At 41.9% G+C, this 24,956-nt stretch overlaps 1 protein-coding gene across 2 annotated transcripts in view; it reads right to left on the bottom strand.

The window, feature by feature from the left end:
• Positions 1–24,956, bottom strand: part of GALNT7 (polypeptide N-acetylgalactosaminyltransferase 7) — a 76,170-nt gene that overhangs the window by 27,670 nt on the left and 23,544 nt on the right. For both annotated transcript variants that reach the window (XM_057419019.1, XM_057419018.1), the window contains exon 2: positions 16,525–16,982. In XM_057419019.1, the coding sequence (XP_057275002.1) occupies positions 16,525–16,982 (458 nt within the window). The remainder of the gene's footprint in view (positions 1–16,524; positions 16,983–24,956) is intronic.

The following is a 24,956-nucleotide window of genomic DNA, read 5'->3' as shown; positions in this document are numbered from 1 at the left end:
CGTGAGGGTGCTCAGGGGTGAAAGGAAGCAACATCTTCAGATCAGTCCATGAATAAAAACTTCCTGTCCCCAAATTAGCACTGGTATCACTGAACAAAGAAATGGAGTGACTCATCACTGGAGCGAGAAGAAACCTTTTTAAAGATACTGTGGTGATTTAATGGAGAAAGAGGGCGAGTAACATTTCTTCTCACTATTAGCCTGTATACTTAAGATGTGAATTAGTCCTACTTTCTCACTACCCCGGGAGGGAACAGCACTGTTGGAGGCTGCGTCACACCAATGTCCCTGTCCCTTACTTGCAAAGTTGTGCATTAGCCACAGCAGGAGAGGACCGCTTTTGTAGGGACCCCTCCCCACAAGAAGCTGGACATCTGAGCTGGAGCCCTCCTTGGACTGAGGAAACTTCTGCTCTTACAGCTCTGTACTCTCTTTATTAGCTTGCTCTTACTGATGTCCAAAGGCCCACAAATGTGATTATGGGTGCATGCTCCAAGGACTGGATGACCCTACAGCCTCCGTGTTAGCAACCACTAAGAGTTGTTAATGGGGAGGATGTAGGGTTGCAAATATATGCTCAAATTTCCTCAAGGTAACAAAAGCACAGGCTCGAGGCTGCTTTTCCTGGAAGAGTAATCCAGCCATCAAGCAAAAAAGCAAAAGTGAACCTCAACAGCAATTTAAGGGTGAGCCCTAGTCAGATACTTAGAGGGCAGTCTGAGATCTTGAGACAACAAAAGTGCTTCCCATGACATCCTGAATTCCTCCCTTCTCTAGTTATACCAGCACCTAAGACCATAGAAAAGTAATACGTGCAACCAGCTCTATAACCTGATACAATCTTTATCAGGTCAACTTGTGAATTAAGTTTAGTTAGCTGAATTCTTTAACCGAGTTGTTCTGATGGGGTGGTCTTGCTTAGCATGAGTAGTTGCTTAGCATGGGTACCTGCAGTTGCTGGAGCCTTAGGCTGCAACTACTTCTGCTTAGTTATGTAAATGAAAGCTTGAGGCCAATGCAAATTAGAATATAAAGCAGATACATCCTTAGTAAGGAGCAATAACTGGAGAGATAAGAAGGCATTCACCACTGCAAAAGAATTCAATGGCAGACAAGAATATCCCAGACCAAAGCCAAGAGCCATGTGCAAGGCCCATAAACAATGTGAGCTGGTCAAGTGTGTAGAATGTAAGGGTATAAACCCCCAAGAACTTCTTTGTTCTGGGTCCCTCACTGAAGGCATCAGTTCAAGCTGTGCCTATTCCTGCACCAGTCAAACTATTATACTATTTTCTAAGATTCTGACATCTGAGACTCTGCTGTGGGATACAAACTTTAACAAACTATCAAACTAGCGCTGTCACTTACCAAAGGTACACCCGTCCCCTCTCTGGATTTTAAAGCACTGTACCTCTGTGCTCGGACCAAAATGCAGTAGCAGATTCCTCTGGGGTAGCAGGCAGATGATACTGCATTCCTGTAGCAGCTCTAGCAGCCAACTCCTAAGAAGCTCAAGTCAGCCATTTCAAGCTGAGAGCCCTGAATCAGTACAAAGCTGAAGGTCTCAAATTAGCATTTATCCTGAAATTGTAGCTAACATTAAACAGAATCTCTCTTCTCCATTAGTATAAAACTGTTCACAATTTCAATTAGTATTTTATTTCATGTTTAAAATGGTATGAGATTCATAGTGATATCAATTAGCACCTATTGGTAATTGCTTTACAATGTAGGCATTTTTCTCACTCTTTGAGAGGCTCTAGTAGTAGCAGAGCCCCAGAATAAGTTAGGAGCTCTGTTTTCATTTGCAGCTCCCTTTTCTAGCAAGCTCTGACAAAGAGAGAGTCATTCAGCAGATAGCATGCTGTTTATATCCTTCAATACTGAATTCAGGGCTGCTTATTATTTTAAATCATCAATTTATTATGACTACTGCAGCAAACTGCATCTACCCCTTAGGAAGATGGATGAGAGGTTCTTTCACAAGACACCAACAGTGTGCTCATCTACATGGCTGGCATCATTAAGGTTCTGGCTGAGACCGGCTGCTTCATGTCTGCAAGTTAGAGGGATTGTTGCCTAAGCCTAGAGTAGAAAGAAACAGATTACAGAACTGGGCAGTTCTTTGTTAAGATATAACCAAGTGAATCTAATGTTCATACTAAATTTGTTACTTATGAAGCCTTACAGGGTATTTTTATGCACCATCAATATCAATGTAAGGTTATAGTAATCAGCTTACAAAACAGGGGTTCTGAAGGAGAAGTGCAGTGACAATCCAAAGACAGTTTGATCAGCTGAATAATTTATATATTTTCCCCCTTCAGCAAACAGCAGCAAAACCTCTACTACACACAACCTACCAGCTTAAACCTACACTGAAACATAGTATTCAGCTACTTTTACATTAGCTACAAGCATTGTCTATTTCCAATCCTGAAACAGCCTGCAAAACATTTTGTTATTAATGCACCTGGAAGCATAAGCTACATCTCCTGTCATACATCTGAAAGTGCCATCATCCAATTCAGACCAAGAGACCCAACATTAGGGCTGATGGGAAAGTTGAAGGAATAGGTTTTGCATTTCTATTTTTGATCACAGAATTCTTGCCCGTGGTATCACTTGCCCAACACTGACAAAGTTGAAGCAATAAACACCACAGGGCAGGAGAGCTGCGGCAGCTTCCTTAGGGAAGGGAAAACCCCATTCTAGAGAGGAGTCAAAGCCCTCTTTCCTGTTTTGGTTTAAAGTGGTGCAGTACCTCCCAGTGCATCTCCAGCCCTTCTGCAGCACTGTCACGTACCAGGCACTCCTGCAGGGAGGAGATGGTGCAAGTGGATCACTTGTCACCAACGTAGGACACTGCTGCGAGTTAGCTGCATGAGAGCAGCTTGCTGTGATGCACTCCCTCTCCCCTCTGAAGGGGCTAGGGCAGTGTCCTCAGAGAACACTGGTAAAAGGAAACACATCAAGCCATAACTAGTTCCCACCTCAACGGAGAAATTATGAGAATTGCCAAATGCAGCAGACTGTTGCTTATGTAAAGCTCAAAAGAGTCCACTTTGTGCATAATTCTGTATTTATCAAACACTGTCCGGTTTTATCCAATATTGTAAATAAAAGGCTAGAAGGAAGCTTAGGGTAATGGGCTCAGTCCCACAGAAATGCTTTCTTTCCACCATGTCTTGCTCATCAGATATTAAACCTTGAATCTCCTGCCCATGCTCAGCTTACTTACATTATAACTTACATCATGCAAGTTTATTTAAATGCTGTCTAAGTTCTGGTTAACAGGAACAAAACAGAGCACTTGTAAGTTCATTTGATTTATTTTGTTTCACATTCAGATTACAGCTCATTTAACAGAATGCTTCCTCCCTTTGCCTCAAAATTTCTATGACGCAAGACAGCACCTGGAGGGTTACATGAGCAGCGGCAGGAAACCTCTCAGGCTTTTCTCTGCCCTCTACTACCAAGTCGAGGTTTAAGGCAGAATTTAAACATACTCCAGGGTGCTGCACTATACATTTCTATTGAGTAAGAGGTCCTGGTCAGAGCTTGATCCTCTCATTTCAGATGTGCACACAAGAGGTAAGAAAATCCAACTACAGTTAATACACCTGGTGTTTCTATCAACTTCCTCATACTTTTTGGGTGAATCATTTATCTGCTGAAACTTATAATCTGAAACGCTAGCAGCCAAAGCTAAAAAGACACAGGATCCATCTTCAGTGTAGTTTTCATTGCTGGGACCTTAAACATTAACAGAAAATGCTTGGTTTTGCTTTAAGGCCAATGCCTGGAATTCAAATCCTTCCTGACCACAAGGAGACGCTCTGACAATACGTGGCTAATACTTTAAACACTTTTTTTTTCCTCCAGGAGCCTTGCCAGCAGTCAGGCAGCTGATAACCTGCAGTGGAAAGCCAGCTTTCCTGATTTAGTGTGACCACTATAATTCACCTGCTTCTCAAACCCAGCTCTTGACTGAAGCACACAAAGATTTATGTATGTACCATAAAATTAGTTTTCTTGGTTACAGAAGAGTTCCAGTGTATTATGCGGCACTTGAATAAAAGGTTTTCCCAAGGTACCTTGTGAAATGAAACCAAGTCCCTAATGCTCCATTGCCAGTCACATAGATACCAACAGTAATTGCTGAAATATTCTTCATACACCAGTATCAAATATGTAATTTGCACAGTGCTATAATTAAGGAACTAATGACATTCCTGAAGAAAGGAGGGTCCACTCCAGAGCTTTGCTATTCAACCTCCTTAGCTATGACAAGATTGACTGGACAACTAACTACTTACTGAAAGGAACATATTAAATTCATGTTATTTGCCCACTGTAAAAAGACCATCCATTTTTAATGAGCAGCTAAGATTTATCTGCCTTATTTCATACCCAGAGTAATTGCATATGACTAGAGATTTCAGTATTTTTTCAACTCAAGTATAGCGTCAGAAATTTGCTATATAACTTGATTTCTTTTATAGCATTCAGACTGACTAAAGAGCTCAAGCTGTCACCATCAAACTACAATAGCAGAATATCTTTAGTAACACCTCTCTGCTTTACTAACACACAGCTTTGCATGTGTGTATTCTTGGAAGTCTATTTTTGGCAAGAATTCCCTCCACTGCTTCTACTAAAAATAATAACAATAAATAATAATAAAAATAATAATAATAATTAAAAAAGGCCCTTCAAAATGACAATTTTAAAAACCAAGCCAATTCTTATTTCCTTGCAATTTATTTTATAAGATGCCATGAGCTTCAAAACCAGTTGTCTAAAAATACATTTCTGTACACAAGGAGCATCATATTCAAACAAGGAAGAGTTATTTTTCCAGATTTTTCAACAAAAGCTTGTTGCCAGTTGTTCTGTTTGAAGTAAAAAGGTGACCTATGGCAACAAATCCAATTATTCGAGGATGAATTTGTGTGGCCCAGGGGACATTCCTTGTAAAAGCAGTAATGTCATTAAAAAGAAAAAGTCAAACTAGATAAGCCATGGAAGGAAAACACACTTAAAAATATTTATTTTGCCATGATCAGACTGACAGACATGTGTGGGTGATACAGCTGAAATGTTGGCTCATGCTGGCCATCAGACGGTATTTCAGTATTGTCATACTGAAAACCAAAAAAAAATATCCAGTAAGAGTTTAATTTGTCTCATGCCATAAACATTCACAGAGTCATGATGCTTCTGCTCCCAGTTAAACTACTCAGAATGAAATTCTTCCAACATTTGTCAAAAGAAGCTGTCAAAAAAAACCTTTCTTAAATACAGTCGCGAGACGAATACTCTGGGTCAGTAAGAATAATTCGTAAGGAAGTTGCCCATGGATTGGATAAAAACAGCATATCAAGCCTGAGCAAAGCACATTGAGCACTGAGCCCTTCTACAGCCAGTACAGTTAATTACCCTGGTATGAAATGTAATCAACAGTATGAACAACCCTGGCTGAAGGGGTGCAATGTAAATTAGTTAATAGGACAAACAGGAGTTTCACAGAGCATCACTTACAGCACACTTTAAGAGAATGCTTCCCGATTTAAACTTCAATAAAAAGTGCAATAAGTGTGACCCAAACCCAGCAAAATATATCAATAGAAATGCCAGATGTGGATTGAAATGTTTCATTAACTTCATAAAGGAAAACCTGCATTACTTCTCAGTGTTACTGAGATAAAAGAAACTACAAGACACTAGTGCAACTATGGTATTGTAGATACGTAATATTTAGAAATACCGAATAGAGATTCTCTGGAACAACCAGAAAGCATCTTGTTAGAGCCTCACACTCGCAGTCATCGGTGGTTTTTTACTTCAAGCAGTTTTCACTCCTTTTTTTCACTCTGTCATAGGGAAACCATTATTTAAATGTTTCCCAAGAACTGCCATGATTTCAGGTGTCACAACTTGGCCATAGAGGGCCTGTTTTGAGAACAACCTCGCCAAAACACAGTAATGGTCCATCCCCACATGCAGTAAGTCAAACAGGCGTGGCAGAAAACCCACTTGGCTGTACTAAGACCTTCTGATGGATCTCCAATGCAAAAAACGAAGAGCAGGGAAGGTAGATGCATGGATTGGCTACCCAGGAGGAGTACAGAAATATTGGCTGAGTACATGCAGAGAGAATTAAAGGCAAAACTCTGATGGAGTTGACATCTGTGAGACAGGAAGGGCTTGCAGGCAAAAGACTAAAGAAAACATGAATTTACAGCTGAATGAGATGCAACTTTGTGCCAAAGGACACAGAAAGGACTGAGCCACTCAACACCCAATTTCCGTGTCTTTTCTTGCAAGGTTTGCGGTCACGCATCTTCCATGTCTAGTGGCAAAGTCTGTGGAAGTGAAGGAATATCCATCATAGAAGGAAGGGTTGGTGAGGGACCATTTCACTGGACATATCACAGCAAATGGGATAAACACAGCACAAATTCATTGGACTGGTTGGGCTGTACCAGAGGGTGCTGAGGGAGCTTGTGTGGTCACACTCTGCCAATTTTACAAGTTTCTGGTACTTGACTGTGAACAGAGGACTAGAAAAGACAAATGCCATGCCCACCTTCAAGAAGGATCCAGGGAACTATAGCCAGGCAGCTTAATCTTAGCCCCTGAAAAGATGGCCACTGGAAGACATTTCCAAGTGGATGAAGAAGGTGAGTTGGAATAGCCAACATGGTTTTACCATGGCCATGATCCTGACTGTGAAAAAATTTCCAACTCAAAATCAATACTTTCTGCCCCAACAAACCAGCTATTAACAACAGCCATTGGGAATAAAAAGCATAAGACTATGTCCTACAAGAATCCATTTAGGATAATGACATAAAAAGCAAAATGCAGTTTGACTCTGCCTCCTTTTAAAAGGAGGCCAACACACAATGTCAGTATGGGATTTGCATTAATGTATTTTTCAGCATACTGAGATTATTATACAACACTTGCTGCTCCGACAGTCATGCAGCAGGACTTCCATGAGAATGCAGGAAAGAACATTATTCACTGATTTGACATGACAACCACAGACTTCAAGCAATTTGACTTCTAAGAGTGATAATCACTTCATGTAGGTCTCTTTAAACCTGTTGATTTGGAGGAGTATCACAGTATGCTAGAGATTGGAAGGGACCTCAAAAGATCATCTAGTCCTATCCCCCTGCCGGAGCAGGAACACCTAGATAATGTTACACAGGAATGTGTCCAGGTGAGTTTTGAATGTCTCCAGGGAAGGAGACACCACAACCTCCCTGGGCAGCCTGTTCCAGGGTTCCGTCACCCTCACCCTGAAGAAGTTTTTTCTCAAGTTTAAGTGGAACCTCTTGTGTTCCAGTTTGTACCCATTACCCCTTGTCCTATCATTGTTTGCCACTGAGTAGAGCCTGGCTCCATCTTCGTGACACTCCCCCTTTATATATTTATAGACACTAATAAGGTCACCCCTCAATCTCCTCTTCTCCAAACTATAGAGACCCAGCTCCCTCAGTCTTTCCTCATAAGGGAGATGCTCCACTCCCTTAATCATCTTCGTTGCCCTGCGCTGGACTCTTTCCAGCAGCTCCCTGTCCTTCTTGAACTGAGGGGCCCAGAACTGGAAACAATATTCCAGATGCGGTCTCACCAGGGCAGAGTAGAGGGGAAGGAGGACCTCTCTCGACCTACTAACCACCCCCCTTCTAATACACCCCAGGATGCCACTGGCCTTCTTGGCCACAAGGGCACAGTGGTGGCTCATGGTCATCCTGTCGTCCACTAGGACCCTCAGGTCCCTCTCCCCTACACTGCTCTCTAACAGGTCGTTTCCCAACCTATACTGGAACCTGGGGTTGTTCCTGCCCAGATGCAGGACTCTACACTTTCCCTTGTTATATTTCATCAAGTTATTCCCTGCCCAACTCTCCAGCCTGTCCAGGTCTCGCTGGATGGCAGCACAGCCTTCTGGCGTGTCAGCCACTCCTCCCAGCTTAGTGTCACCAGCAAACTTGCTGATAGTACACTCAATTCCCTCATCTAAATCGTTGATGAATATATTAAATAATACTGGACCCAGTACTGACCCTAATTTTGTAATTTTGCAGCAGGTCGCTTCAGTTACGCTTTTACCCACAGCTCCAAATGCAACAGCCCCCTTGGCCACCACTGTGGCTGCTTTGTCTGCAAACTTTAGATATGCCATGGAAAGTAATAGAACAGACTGGAAGAAGCAGATGAGAGGCCTGGCCCAAGGACTCATTCAACATCTCACACCCTCAGTCATGGAGCTGAGAGGGTATGGACATGGTTTATTTTTGTGTGTGTGTATGTGAGGTTCTGCTCTCTTTCCCCCCAGATGGAAAGAGGAAGAAAATAGCTGGATGTACCAAATTTCCAGGAAATATAGGGAGGGGTGGGGGAAGGAAGGGTAGAGGGAGAGTAGTTTCAGTGCCTGGATGAGAAGACAGCATGCTCTGAATTCATTTGTACATTGTGAAATTTTTGGAACTGATTAACTGTATCAGGAAAAAAATTATAGCAGCCTAAAGGGGACCTACAGGAAATCTGGGAAGGGTCCTTTTATAAGAGCAAATAGTGATAAGACAAGGGGGAATGGCTTTAAAGTGAAAAAGGATAAACAACTATAAAGAAGTTCCTTCCTGTGAGAGTGATGACACACTGAACAGATTGCCCAGAGAAATTGCTGCTGCCCCATCCCTGGCAGTGTTCAAGGACAGGCTGGACAGGGCTTAGAGCAACCTGGTCTAGTGGCAGATGTCTTTGGACTGTCTGAGGCAGCGGGTTGGATCTAGATGATCTTGAAGGTCCCTTCAAATCCAAACCATTCTATCACTTCATGATTCTCCAAAACCAGAAGTAGATTACCAGAGCTTAAATGTGCTAGGGTTTGTCTAGTATGAAGATAAGGGGAAGCCATCAACACAACCACACAGAAGTACCAGCTGCCCAAGCAGGACTCAGTACCTGCAACGTGTATGGAAAAATCAGAGAACCTGACAGGACAGAAGATGCAGGAAGCTTCTACTGCCTCAGGGGCCACAATAAATATAAACTGTGCTCCAGACATTACTGTTCCAGGCATCACTAATTAGTGATTCCACAGAGGGCAGTACATCAGAGAACCCACAACAGAAGCAGCACATTGAGTCCTCAGTGGACAATGCAGAGCTCATCTGAAGACACCTATGTTGGACCACACTCTAGTTGTGGCCACAACACACTGAAGTTCTAATGCCATAAGAGGTGGCCCAGCAACACCTCCTTTTGAAAAGGGGAACTGTAAAGAAGTAAGTTGGGCTTATTGAAAAGATAAGCTAAGGGTAAAATGCCTTCAGGTTGCCTGGAGCTTTTTCAAAGATACCACATTAAGAAGCTGAGAGTTTTTATCGTTAATCATAAAAAAAAAGCCTCAACAGGAACTAGGGAAAGCCAGCATGATTAAAAAACAGATGCTTTTAGACAGACATTCTTTAAAAGCACAGGGTGGCATTCAAAAAAGGAAAACTGAAATGAGCACTAATTTAGGAAAAACAAAATGTAAATAAGAAGATAGATTAAAAAGAAAGAAAGAAAAAAAAAAAGGTTGAGAAATAGCTTTCTGAAGTATAAAAGCTGCTATTGAAATACTTTTTTTTGGAACACCACGAATAGGATGCCTGCCAGAAAGTCTGTTGGGCTGATAGATGATCAAAATGAAAAGAGACCACTTCAGAAGCAGGAAAGCTAAATTAAGTATTTCCGTTGAACTCTCAGCAGTGACCAATGCCAGAAACTCAGGGAAGAGAACAAAAACAGGGCAAGCACACAGTGACACTTCTATCTTCAGCTACCTAAAACTTAATGACTTTGTAAATAGAATCATAGAATCGTTAGGGTTGGAAAGGACCTTAAGATCATCAAGTTCCAACCCCCCTGGCATGGGCAGGGACAGAAGTTTTACAGCATGGCTCTGCATGGCTCTGCACTGCTCGGCTCGGCACGGAGAGACAACCGAGGAACCGAGGCACCCAGGGGCTGTGGGGCAACCCGGCAGCGGGAGGGGAGGAGTCGCGGCGGGGCGGGGCTGCTGTCCCGGCATGCAGAGGGGACAGCTTCCCTCTTCCCGTCCCTCCCCGTGGAGGCAGTGCCGCTCAGTGTCACGGTCTCCAACGGTAAGAAGAGCCCATGCCCTGGCTACTGGTGTACCTGCACCCAGCAGAGCCGGGTGCTCCGCTTAACAAATCCCAGAACTATCGCAGCAGCATTCCTGCGAGAGGATTTTGTATTTAATGGAATTCAGGCTTTGGATGACGGGGGGCTCTTTAATTTTGGAATTGCTGAACAAGGGAATTCTGTTCCTGCAAATCCGAGTTTCAAAGAATATTCTCCTGCCAGTTTAGCCCAGCCAAGCACAGCACTGCTTAGTACAGTTCAGACCAGTTTAGCATAGCCCAGTTTACCCCAGTTCAGACAAGTTCAGCCCAGTCCAGCCTACTTTAGCCCAGTTCAGACGGGCTTATCTCAGTTCAGCCAAATTTAGACAGTTTATCCCAGTAAAGTCTGGTTTAGCCCAGTTCAGACCAATATACCCCAAACCAGCACAGACTGGACAAGTTTAGCCCAGTTTGGCCCACTTCAGCCCAGTTTAGAATTGTCCAGAATAGTTCAGCCCAGCCCAGCCTAGCCTCATTTAGTCCAGTTTGGCCCAATTCAGCCCAGTCCAGCACAACTAAGCCCAGCCAAGAACAGTTCAGCCCAGTTTGGCTCAGTCCAGTCCAGCTCAGTTTAGCACAGCTTAGCCAAGCCCAGCTCAGTCCAGCCCATTTAGCTCAGTCCAGACAAGTTTAGCCCAGTTCAGCTCATTTTAGACTTGTCCAGCCAGGCTCAGAAATGTCCAGCCCAGTTCAGACCAATGTAGCCAAAGCCAGCCCACCTTAGCCTAGCCCATCCCACTTTATCCCACTCCAGCCCAGTTTAATCCAGTACAGCTCAGTTTAGCCCAATGTAGCCCAGCCCGGTTTAGCTTGGTCCAACCCAGCTCAGAACAGTCCAGGCCATTTTACCCCTGCCCAGCCTAGTTTAGACCAGCCCATCTTAGCCCAGCCCACTTTATCTCACTTCAGATGCTTTACCCCAGTTCAGCCCAGCCCAGTTTAGCCCTGTCCAGCCCATTCCAGCTCATCCCAGCCTGTTTAGCCCGCTTTAGCCCAGCACAGCCAACTTTAGCCCAGTCCATTCCAGTTTAGCCAAGCCCAGCCCACTTCAGCCCAGTTTAGCCCTGTCCAGACCAATTTAGCCCAGCCCTGCCCAGTTTAGCCAAGCCCAGCCTAGCCCAGTTAGCCCAATTCAGACCTCTCCAGACCCATTAGCACAGTTTAGCCCAGTTTGGCCAACTTCAGCCCAGACTGGCCCACTTCAGCCCAGTTTGGCCCACTCCAGCCCAACAGAGCACAGTTTAGGCCAGCTCAGTCCAGCCCAGTTTAGCCCATAGCCCAGTTAATCCTAGCTGGGCCCAATTCAGCCCAATCCAACCCAGTCCAGTGCAATTAAGCCCAGCCAAGAAGAGTTTAGCCCAGTCCAGCACATTTTACCCCAGTTCAGACCTGTCAAGCCCAGTTAAGCCCAGTTTAGCCCAGTCCAGCCCAACTAAGCCCAGCCAAGAACAGTTCAGCCCAGTTTAGCCCAGTTTGACTCAGCCCAGTCCATTTAGCCCAGTCCAGACAAAGTTAGCCCAGTTCAGCTCATTTTAGACTTGTCCAGCCAGGCTCAGATAGGTCCAGCCCAGTTCAGAGCAATGTAGAAAATCAGAGGTTTCTGTATGATAGGTTCTGCTGGATTTTTGTGCCTTGAATAGCCATTTTTATAAACCTATTATTTCCAAACAAATGCAACCTAAATTGACAAACTCTTGCATTATATAAACATTGCTGACACCAGCCTTGTTATCAGACAAACAAAAGGAGGAAAACATGACACCAGTTTTTATAAAAGGGCAGCGAGGAGGTAAAGAATTGCAGACCGCTAAGTCTGATTTTTATGTTGAAAAGAAGCAAGCCATAAATAAGAAAATTAGCAAACCATAGACACAGGTTCTGTGGAAGAAAGCCATGCCACAGAAACACACCATCTTTTGAGGAAATCAGAAACTATGTAGACACAGGTGAGCCCATTAATAGAGTGTATTTTACAGTGTAAAAACTGTCTATTCATTCAAATTTTTTGAGGAAGTTTGGGAGTATAGTAGCCTTAAGTGTCTGCGCTGGGAGCCAAGCTGTCCACCTCCTCTTCCAGGTCATTACTGAATAATAGAAAAAAATTCTTGGCAGTTGCAATTAGAATGACTATAAACAGCTGCAGAATAATTCAAGGACACTAATGAAATGAGCCGGCAGGAAAGCTCCCTGTAAGTGCAAATGACTGTATACGGAGTGTTAAACCACTCTTAGTGTGTGCAGTCAGTGACAGACCTGAAACGCGGCACTACTACTCAAAAACCAAAATAAATTAGAGTGAAACGTGAATAAATTTTTTGAGCATTTTAGCTCAGAGTTAAAGAAAAGACAAACAGAATGGCGGGAATAATAAGGAAGCAACACAAAACATTTATATAGTAGCTTGATGTAGATATCTCTGTTATTACCGTATCACAGGGTGGTACATGACAGTATCCAGGAGGACAGGCTAAACAAACAGCATGTTCTTCAGCCTGGAAAGAGTCACTGACTCGGGGTGTCATTAATTCCAAGAGTAGAAAAGCATTTAAAAGACAAGTCTGTGCACAGAAAAAGGTCTATGAATCATGACAGTCCTGTTGCGATTTTTGGCTCAAGTGTCCCAGCTCACTGGTTGCCAGGAGTGAAGCTTAGTCTGTTTTCGTATGTTTTCTCCCAAGCATGTGTTCCTGGCAGAGCTAGAGACAAGACTGTAATGAAAAATGATATCTAGTCAGGCCCAGAGACCTATAAATTGCATTTTATTTTAAAATACTCTGCACAAGTGGCTCATTATGCTGGAAAAATAGCTCAGTTCTTGTTCTCCCTAGCAGCAATTCTCTTCAGTTCTGATTCTGAGAGGACACACCTTGTTACCTGACAGCATTCACCCTCAAACCTAGGTCCATTTATTATTTCCCTCACATGATGTGTTTATCCTGAATCCATGACCATCCAGAAACTTTATCACTCTTTTTTTTTTACACCAGCTCTACCTCTGTACGGACTTCTGATCACAAAAAATAAATAAAATCCAGAGAGCAATCTAATTAATATCCTTCTTCCCTGAGGCTAAAATTAGTTTTATCACAGGTCTGGTAGGAGGCAGGCACATGTAAAATCCAATATAAAATATAAATGACTGCTCTAAAAAGTAAAAGGCTGTCACCTATCAGGATAATAAAAAAGGTCCGAAAATGGTAAAACACACAAAGTTTTAAGGAAAAGTTTTTTTTCTGCAACTGTACAGAGGTTTTGGCCAGGGCCTGCTAAGCTGGCTCTTTTTCTCTGCAGCTAGAAATTTGGTGGAAAACAGGTATTGCTCCACCTTAATCCAGTTTATAGCTCCCCTGGCTCTCCTGCAGAGCACTCAAAGGCTGCAGTGAGATGATACCATCTTTGAAATTTTGTACACTTGACTTTTACGTATTCCCATAGATTACCGATTTTGTTTAACCAGGCTTATGACTTGCCGTATGCCCACAAAAGTGCTTGGCTTCAACCTCAAAACAGATCGGTTAAAATCCATACGGCAACAGTATGGAGTGCTGGCAAAATAGAAACATTCTGAAGTACCTGACAAGCAACTTCAACACACCATCCAACGTCATTCCTTTCTACAGGGTGCAGCAAGAGTTCAGGCTTTGTGGCAGCCGAGACTGCCCAGAATCATCACCAAAGTTCCTATTGAATCAATAAGACAGCTGACAAATCAACTTGGCAAGGCATCCGACTCCAGTCAAATATAAACAGAACTGAATCCCCCTTTATTAGCATTTCTTCCCTCTTCCCCCTCCAGCAGGGACAAGCCCCAGGGCTACGTGGCTTTCAAGCTGAGAAAGAAAGTTCTTGCAGCACTATTTCACTCCTGCTAGCACTGCTGGGAAAGCATTTGGCATACTTCACTGAGCAAACCCAACTGCTTAGGGTGACAGTTAACAATTTTGATGCTTAAAGAAAGAGAAGGCTCAGGTGAGGTCTACCTGGATTTGAATGTCTACAAATGAATAACCCAGCCTTTGCCTGAAAAAGTTGATTATACTGCTTTTTGGTAGGATTAAACTGAATACTGACGAGCCTTATCAGCCAAAATGGCTTCTGGACTTTTTAAATAGATCAGTGGGAGGAAAATAAATGGTGTATCTGACCTTTTGCTGCATTTCTCGCTGATATCTGAGGATGAGGAGAGTATGTTGAGACCTGAAAGCACACAGCAGTATCGGCCAACTTTACATTGCTTCTCCTCTCTTCTGCTGTTCCCAGGAGACGCATGGAATCTATAAACCCTTAACCTACGTAGGGCAACTGCAAGTGTCCAAGGTATTCAATATACAAAATATCTGAAGTTGTCAGAAAGATGGCTTTTGTTCACAATGTTTTCAATGCTGTTTTGTTTGCTTGCTTAGAACATTAAATAATAAAACCTAATTTGAGCTGCTGGCTTTGACCTTCATGGAAGACTAATCTGCAAGAGCACTTGGAGGAAGCTGTTTCTAAAATCCACCATTTCTGTTCTGACCATGCCACGGCTGTACCTCCTATTTCTCAAAGTATGCAAAGTATTTGCTGCTTCTCTGGAAATTTGTATTCATTACCCTCCTTCAAAACAGAACTAAGGACCAACTCTGAGATTAGGAAAAAAAAACACTTCAAAAAGCTACAGATTTCAAACTGTGTGGCAGATACATATGCTGATGCCTTCCACCTTAGGGAAAAATAGAGGGGAGGGAGCACTTGAGATCTACTGCCAAAGACAGGGCTACTAGCCTGGGCAGAGGCAGCCCGGTCCTGCCTGCCATTCATGCTGCCATTTCTGCTCTGCTGTCCTTGACAAGCGGAGAGCAAGGAGGAGAACATGGTTCTATCTCTTTCCCACCCTCTCCAGGGAAAGCAGGGCCAAAGCCATCTCTGCTAACATGAACTTCTGGCATCAGCTCCCCTCTGCCTAGTTAATCACAACACTTGACAGGGAAATGGGTTTTCTCTGTGGACTTGTTTATTCCTGTTGCTTCCTACAAAAGGGGCCCCAAATGCCTCAGCAGAAGCAGCAGTGTCTAGGGAATAACCGTGTATAAGAGAACTCTGACCTATGCAAGTTACCCAGATGATTTCCTCCTCTCCAGAAAAATCTCTTCAGCACAGAGGTCCGTACATGCACAGCCATGAGTCACTCACAGGTGGCCAGCTCTCTCCTACCTCACAAAATGGAAAAACACCCACTATAAGAGGCTACAGCAGAGCCTCAGTAACCAGACAGTGACCAGCCAAACAGATAAGCAGCCAGAATGGGAAACACACAACCCAGAGGTTGGCACCCAATCCAGGGGTTGGTATAGTTCCATTGCCACAGATGAGGGGCGAGTGAAAACAGACAATTCTGTCATTTTATATGTAAATTTATATAACCTCCCCCCCCAAATGAAAAAGTATCAACCAAAACAAAACAAATAAAACCCCCACCACGCCACCAAAAAAAACCCCACAAAAAAAAACCAAAACCCCTACCAGTCAGTTTGCTCAGAGACCTGTCCATAGCTGGTATTTAACAAGGAAAATGATACCAAACGCAGATTAGCCTGAGAGCAAGTCTGGCTCCAGCATTTACCAAAGATCAGAAGGGGCTGTGTAAACCCGTCAGTAATCATTGAGCAAATGCTGACAACTTCCCAGAAGTTCCCCACACCAAAGTAGACACCCTTCCAGCAAATAAAAAATGTTTTTCTAAGTTTCCTTCCTTCTTTATGACAAATGTAGCAAGAAATCATTACCAGACTACTCTTCCATCAGCTCCAAACCCCAAACACCACTATGGCAGATCTATATTTCTGTTTATGTGGGTAATTAAGCAGAGTTATTTAAAGGGAACAACATTTGATTCTTTTCTATTTACTTAGTTGTAATTTTTAAAGCCTTGGGGTGAAACTAAAACTGAATAAACTAAGTAGCAGAGGAATTTCTAATAAAGAAAATAATTCCTTCTTGAAGACAGATCTTAAGAAGTGATGGATTAAGATATAATAATGAAGACTGTGGCTGGACATGGAACATGCCAGTATATGCAATTAGACACTAAAAGAGATGACTTCAGAGATTAATCAATATAGATTAAGTATTCATGAAAGGAAACATTGCAACAGCATTAAGAATAATATATGGAAATATTTGACATAGTATAGTGCTCTTGCCTGTCAGGACAAGAAGCTTTAGGTATTTTACCTAATTAATATTATTTTAAACATCAATTACTACATATGGAAAAAAAATAATCAAATCTGTAAAAACAGAACTAAAAGAAAACAAGAAGTTTGCTTACTCTTCTTGACGCAAGTCATTAACGCTCCGATCTAGTGAGATCATATCACTTGCCACCATATTAAACCCAAACTCTTTAATGCTGGCTTGAATGGATTCTTTGTAATCTGGTCCTAAAACATATGGCTTTGCTTCCTCTCCAGGGCCACCAACAACTCCGTGAGGCTCAGGCTCTTTGGGTTCGAAATTACCAAGGACTCCAGGTCGTAAAACAGGATCTCGGTATACAAATGTCTGAGGCTTAAATGTGAGATATTGCCTCTGGATGATGTTTTGCTGCTTGTTATCACCACCACCATGATGATTTAGTTCATTTTTGGCCTTATTTTTCCTTCGAATGGATTCCAAGTCCACTTCTACACCTTCAACATGAGGCCAAGGTACCACAGGTTTGAACTTCTCATTTCCTAGTCCATGGTCTCCTTTGTTTGGCATGGGTCTGTTGGCTTCTTTGTCATCCTAGAGAAACAGCAGATCATACATATTGATAATCCTTCATTTATTTAAATCCAGTACCTTAATGCATTGAGAGTTGATAATAAATATATGTAAGCAAGAAGGGAGAAGTCTCTATATCTCTGTGAAGGGGTTCAATGAACAATATTTACTAAAGCAACTGCTGCTGGAGAACATTGCCAACTGTTATCCACACTTACCTTGGCAAGTAGAGCCTGGAAATGGCCCAACACCCAAACCATTCCTAAAGACCAAATACTCATGTAGGACATGCTAGCTTGGACATAGCTCAGGCTGCACACCAAACCAATGTGCAGGGAGCACTGACAGAGCGTTTTACAGGGTGTGGTACGGAGGCAGACAATGCCACAACGTGAGACGTGGCACTCTTGGGGCCACTCTTTCTGAGGCTATTCATACTGGACGCTGAGACCTCTAAAGGGTTTCAGTATTGCTAGATACAGCCTCAACATGCTCCCACACTGGGAAAGAGTGTCATGACTACCTGTAATCTGGGATGCACATCTGCAGCAGCCTCAAACCACACCTTATCTCTATTCTTCATCCCCCCTACAACTCACTCCCACTAAGCATCACTCCTTCTGCTGCAACAGCAACACTGTTCATTTAGAGCCATGAGGTAAGCTGAAGGCACTGGGAACAGCCAGCAAAAATAAGATGCAGCCCTGGTCTGATGTGCTGCCTGGCCACACAGACTGACCCGCCTGAGGAAGCAGCGCTGGGGCTGAAGAGCGCTGCCACAGGCACCAGCATCTCCTTGTTCGTGTCCTTGTTTAAAAGGTCTTTTCTATTTCACAGCACTCCTCCCTGCCTGAAGAAAGGCTGGGATTTTGAAAACTGCCTGGCATTTTCAGTGATCAATGAGGTTGGTGGGTTAGAATGAGGGCGGGTGATTTTGGAAGTGTGAAATCCCCAGAGTACAACAGCCCCACCCAAAACATAGAGTCACTGCTTTTTCCAATACTATCGTCCAAGAGGACAACAGGAAACATTGCCAAAGGCTCAGATTTCCTCTAAAATTATTTGTAAACACAACATGTTAGATCACAGGGAAATCAGCAGAGAACAATGCACACATTTTAGCAATGTCTCACTATCTATTCACAAATACAGAATCAAACAAAAAATTGAGATAGAAGGATGTCACCTATTCAAACCTGCTGGAGGCAGTGATAAGTTCACACTTAGATCAGGTTTCTCAGAAACTTGACCAGTCATACCCTGAAAACATGCAGTGTCTCTGGACAACGTGTTCCAGAAAGCCAACTCTGTGCTGGGCTGCATCAAAAGAAGGGTGACCAGCAGGTCAAATGAGGCGATTCTCCACCTCTACTCCGCTCTCGTGAAAGCCCACCTGCAGTACTGCATTCAGCTCTGGGGCCCCCAACACAAGAGGGACATGGACCTTCTGGAGCGAGTCCAGGGGAGACAACAAAGATGAGAAGGCTGGAGCACCTCTGCTATGGAGACAAGCTGAGAGACCTGGGATTGTTCAGCCTGAAGAAGAGTACGTTCCAAAGGAAAGCTTTGTAGTACATAAAGGGATCTACAAGAAACCGGGAGAGGGACTTTTTACAAGTGACAGGACAAGGAGGAATGGCTTTAAACTGGAAGAGGGGAGATTTAGATTAGATATTACAAAAAAATTCTCTATGGTGAGGGTGCTGAGGCACTGAAACAGGTTGCCTACAAAAGTTTTTGATGCCCTGTCCCTGGAAGTGTTCAAGGGCCAGGTTAGAAGGGACTTTGAGCAACCTGGTCTAGTGGAAGGAGTCCTTGCCCACAGCGGGGATTGGAACTAGATTATCTTTAAGGTCCCTTCCAACCAAAACTACTCTATGATATGACCCATCTCATAGTGAAGATATTTTCCCTTGTACCTCAGTAGAAGTTTCTCATGTTTCATTTTGTGGTGACTGCCTTTTATCCTTTCAGTGTGCACCCTTCAGAAAATTTTATTTCTGTTTTCTCTGTAACCTCAATTTTGGGGGCAAAGAGATCCAATTAGATTCATCATTAGACTTTTCTCCAGCCAAACCAAGCTGAGTTCCTCTACCCTTTCCATGATTATGCCACATACTGCAGCCCTATAGTTTCCTTAGCAGGTTTTGCTCTCCATCTCTTAGTATCTCTCCTGTGCTTGGCAGCACAGAAGAAACCAGGCATAAGCTTGTTAACGCTATGCGTCAGGAAACAAACCACATCCCTTTGCTTGGTGGCTAAGTTCTTCCTAATGTAACCCATTATGCAGTTCACCAGCAAGGGCACAATGCCAACTCATGTCCATGTTTAACTAAATCCCACAATACTTGTTACTACATTACAGTATTTTCCTCATGTATCATTCTGCATTACAAGGCATCAGAAATGAAGAAAAGCCCAGTATAAAAAATGTCTAGGTTAACAATGTAACAATGGGAGTCAGACTTTCTTCAATTCAAAATATTAAGAATTTATTCAGGAAACTTTCTACTTCTCTGCTTGTTCTTTAAATAGAGAGGACATACAAAATGCAGAAGTCTTACATTACTCTGTTCTTCCATCACTATTTTTTGAGGAACTTCAAAGCCAGCATGAGAAAGGGAAGTATAAAGGCATGTGAAAAGGCACATTTTTCAAGGTGGTTGACAGGTCTGGACTGGGAAAGGGCTGGGCAGGGAGGTGCCTTCTAAAAACTCTAATTCAACAGCTGTGGATGCTGGATATTGGAAGAATCCAATGAAAAAGCAGCCAGGTTTACATGCTGCCACTCTCAGACACCATCCTGGATCGCTAATCCAATCAGGCAGTAATTTCTTATGGTCAGAGTGAAATTAAATATTCTTTCATTCCACTTCCATCATGTATAAAACAGTTATGAGTTTCCACTTAGTTTTGACTCCAACATAATACTTCTCAAAGTAGTTTCTTCATTTGTCTGTCATCAGAACTATGATTTATCTTGTATTACACTTCGCCTCATTATAACTGTTATGTACAATTTGCATTGTAATGCATTTATTTGCTGTACCCTTTCAAACACTAAATATACTTCATTTTTGTAGGCCTGAAAAAATACTGCCTAAAACAAGACAATTACACAGACACATTCATCTCTTTCCTTCAATTTTTGTGTGCCTAGGACAAACATGATGGAAGGTATGTGTTGCGGGCAGCCCAGCACCACAGCTGCTCACTCCTTCCTCCTCTCACTGCTCACAAATCTAAAACACATCATCATATGGGATGCTATGAAGAAAATTAACTCAATCTCAGCATTTTATGGGCATTTAAAAAGAAAAAAAAGAAAAAAAGAAAAAAAGAAAAAAAAAAGAACTAGCAGTGTGCAGACCACAGTTCCTGGAGGTTATTCATTTCTCCAGAGATAACAGAGGCAAAGGTTTTCCAAATACTGTCTGGAAAAAAAGCAAAGTCAAACCACAATCAAAGAACTATTTTGGTCATCATATAAGCCACAAATAGTGATGGAAGAACAGAGTAATGTAAGACTTCTGCATTTTGTATATTGAACATCCAAAAGCTGCTTCTCTCTTATGAGCTATGACTCTCCTCCCCCCTTTAAGAAAAGTGATATAAAACCTCCTAAAATAATTTTTAGTCTGTGCACCTCACTGATTAGAAGCTTGGCTCCACTAAAAACTTAGTATCAAACTTCTAAAAGATTCATACAATAACAGTCAAACTGGAAGGCACTTCGAAAAAACCCAAACCACAACAACCTTTTAAAAGGTTTCCAAAAACAAGTCTTAAAGTTATTTGAAAAACTTTTAAAAGACAAATCAATGACATCAAGGTGAAAGGAAGGCTCAGAGGAAGTGAGCACAACAAACATCTGAACACTACACTTCTAGGTTGTCCAAAAATGAGGGCAGAGAAGCAAGAAAATCTGTGAGTGCTCTCACATCTGAAGACAAACATCAACAAAAATCTCATTACATCTTTATAAAGGACACATAGTAAGCTATTTACATGCATATAGAAAAATGATTTTTCCATAGATCATTGTTTTTTTTTCCTGTAGGGCTAGACCTAGGATTTCCCACCAGCTTTTCTAGCTCCATTTCAGTGCACACTGCTTTATTTTTTTAAATGTTCTTTTCACTCCTTAGAGCATTATGTATGAGTCACTGCAATGGGAGTTTTGGAAACAGTGACTTCTATGGAAAAAAAAAAAAAAAGAGGTATTTGGTGTAATGTTTTATTTATTTATTTATTTTTAATTAGGTTTTTCCTCTTGTGCAAAAGAGAGAAATGTGATTAAAGGCATACAGAACATAACTGCATCCCTTTGGAAACATGTTTTTGTATTATACAAAGTAAAAGGGAAAACTGGAAGAGATATTCATAGGTCTGCAAGACTGGTCAACTGGCAGGAGGGTTTGAGTTACAGCTGGCAGTAAAACTGTGAATGTGAAAGTTGCATAATCTACTTTCCTCCAGTCAACCAGTTCAAGACTGGCAACTCCCTAAAACTCCCCATGAAATAATGTCTGAAGTACAAACTGACATAAAAAAAGTGGATTTGGTTCGTTTCTAAAATGGAATATTAGCGTAGTGAAAGAAGTTTGCCAATTCAAAGCCATGTCTATAAAAGCAATTTGCTCATCTAGACAAAAATCAGTGATGCACAAAAACTGAAAAGGGGAATAAATAAGTAGAATCCAGTAATATTCTAATTTCCCAAGGATGCAATAGGAAAATAAAAACCCTTACACTCTCCGAATATACATGCTCATACCTAGCTGACTAGATACTGAGATAGTATCAGATACTGAGCATAGCAATATTCAGGTGTTCCAGGAAAAACCTATAAAAACTGATACAGTTTAATATTTTAGTAACCTAGGAGGCCACTCCCTAAGTAGCTCTATTTCTTCACTCCACCTATTACCCTTCTTAATTCTCAGCTGCATCAACATCATTGCACTTCCCATGAAAGGTGAATACAATATATGTTCTTCCACCATACGGAAGTATTCAAGGACATTTAACTAAGGATGAAATCAATAGCTCTTAGAGCTCCCCTGATGCAAGTTCTTCTTCTATGCAAAAAGGCATCATTTTCCATAGTGCCTCTGCCACAGATGCTCTGATGGAGACCACATAGCTATCAGTTTAGCAAGGATTTCAACGTATTTAAAATATGCTGGTTTGTTTGCCTCAACTTATTGCAGCCACACTCCCGGTTTATTGGAGAAAAGAGGCCACAGGAGAGAAATGATACAGAGCCTAGCATTTTCAATTATTTGAGTAAATAGGAGGGGGGTGTTTCTATTTATTCAGTTACCTTTTTAAAAGAAAAAAAAAATGGGAAGAAAAAGGGCTACAAGCTGGATTCACAGATTTCGTTATTAACTAGGCTCATGCTGGGAAGATACCAAAATAACACCTGCTCTCAGCCAAGCTTCTGGCATGATTCTGCTCTGCCAGCTAACAGAAGTGAGAAAAAACCTCCAACATCTAGTATATTTTGGTTTGCTTTGAATCATTAGTGTGTGGGTCTTACCAGGGTACAGTTCAGGGCACAGATGGAAAAAATAAAGTGCCACACAAAACTACTCAGTCATGCAACTATTTTTGTGCTACATGGTAGAAAAAGACTCCACAATACTCTTATGATCAAAAAACAGGAAGACTTTTCAGTATAGAGGATCAAATACAGATGAAAGGGAAAATCAACACATCCAACAATGTATTTCTGAATAGATTTTACTCTAAATACCCACTAACTTCAGAATAAATAAAATGAGCAATGATTCCCACCACGCAGTTGGCTGGCTGCCAAAAGGAGTCCATTAGCCTGCACACCTTCCACTTCCACCACCTGTGGTAGCATTCATCCAAGCAGTCAGAAGTTGTAGCTACAGCAGGACCAGCTGAAGAAGGGAAACCAAAACCAAAAGCACACACAAATGGTAAAACACGGCTTCACGAAGAGGGATGAAGATCTATGGCACAGCTGCCATCACTTCAGAAAATAAATAATTAAAACCCCTTTGTAATCATAACAATATTTTGCACATAAAAGACTGTTTTAAGCTCCACATGCAACACTGCCTTCAAGTCACAATTTGCAAAACTTTCCATCAAACAATTCCATCACAAGGCAACCACATTGACTCAAATTAGGGCAGAAGTTGAACCAGGAGAATTCTTTTGTCAAATATGAGCAGTAGCATTCAAATCGCCTGGCTCAAAAGGTGGCTTGAAAAGGTGCTCAAAAGGTGCATTTGCTGTCACAGCGCCTGGGCAAAACTCCCTCTCCTGATTTGGCTTCCTCTATGTATTTCAGAGGCATTCCAAGGGTGATGTAATGCATACTTACGTGCTTGGTAGCCACTATAGTGACCTTTAAAATTTGTGTAAACACAGAACAGAGCATTTATGGGAACTATAGAAACACAGAAATATAATTTCACACTAAGTTATAGAAAACTTTTGGAGTTTAAAAATACATGTTTGTAAAAATAACAGATCCCTAAATCACTGTAATTGCACGCTTTGTGCAACCCAAGTGAAAAACTATACTGTTGATGGTACTTGCCAGCAGCATTTCCAGAAAAACATCTAATTTATGTTCTTATGTTGATAGTTGCCCTCAATTTTGACACATATACTGACAACATTAAAATGCACTACGCACCAATGCCATGTCTCTATAGTAGATTTGTTCTCTGTTCAATATTCTAGGGGAAAAAAAACTTACTTAAACATACCTAAATCACATGTATCAGTGCTAAAGCTGTGTAAATTGTCTTGTACCAACCCAAAATAAGTTTTGGTAGACAGAAGTAACTGTCTGCAGTCTTGTACCAAACCCACATTACTGCAGCGGTACCTGAAAGAGCAAGCAATGCTACCATAACAACCACATCAGTCTACTTTCTGGAGTGTTCAACATAAGACCTGATGAGAAGCTGCCGATGACCCAAGACAAAACTCCAAACAATTGAAAAAACCTTTGATGGTCTAAACAAGCAAGTATGGAATTATATGCATAATTTAGATCTATGTTCTTTTTGTCAAAAAATCCCAATATACTTCAGAGTAACTGAGGTGCAAGGGCCACACACAGCTTTGAAGAAATGAGTGTTCAGTAATTTTATACCGCTGTGTACCATACTCCCACCTACATCTGAGGAATGAAAAATAACATGTGTTTCTGTGTTGTTAATTTAAAAAAAAGTGAGGCAACTTACCCCTTCACCTGCTTCCTACATTTCACAGGATCTGTCAAGGTGATTGATATGTGATGCATTGCTTATGGGCCTGCACCATCCTTTATCCAGCTTGCTTTTTCTAGCCTGCTTTCTCAGCTCCCAAGTAGGTCCTCAAGAGGGAACTCAAGGAGGGAATTGTTTTGCCAGGGATTGATACTTGTAATAAAACAGGTCAGCAGCATTATGAAAAATCCCTTTTCCCCACTCATTGCTGGTAAGGCAGAACAGGACAGTCACTGGTACTTACATTTCTACAGTTACACAAGTGGCTTAGTTTCCAATAGGTACCAGCAGACCGCATTTATTAATATCAAATCAGCTCATTGAAAAAAAAATAAAAATAAAAAAGTGGCATTATCTTTGAGACCCTAATTACCTGACTTAGCTGATGGGCAAAAAACTTTGGGGATTAAAATCAACAGTTTTCTTCTGTCTTAAGGTTGACATTCCTGAGGCTTTCCATTGCTTATGGAAAAGCGACTGGCATGATCAAAAATAAAAAGGACACATAATAGGGGAGAGAAACTGTAAAAATGTAAATTTGGAAACAGCTTGATGTTCTGCTATTATGACAGAGTTTGACAGATTTTAGCATTCAAGTTCCGAGTGACTTGCATTAATCTACATGACTGTCTCTGACTGCAAAAAAATGGTAAAACAACTTCTTGTTACCTAGTAATGAGTCTAAAAACTAACAATACTAACATCTGTGGTCATCTCTGCTGCTGCTTGAACT

The sequence above is a fragment of the Pezoporus wallicus genome, unplaced genomic scaffold, assembly GCF_028554395.1.
Source record: "Pezoporus wallicus isolate ANWC-B61680 ecotype Strahan unplaced genomic scaffold, APGP_CSIRO_Pwel_v1 contig_2384, whole genome shotgun sequence".
Classification (NCBI taxonomy): Eukaryota; Metazoa; Chordata; class Aves; order Psittaciformes; family Psittacidae; genus Pezoporus; species Pezoporus wallicus.
This window is presented reverse-complemented; position numbering and strand designations above follow the sequence as displayed.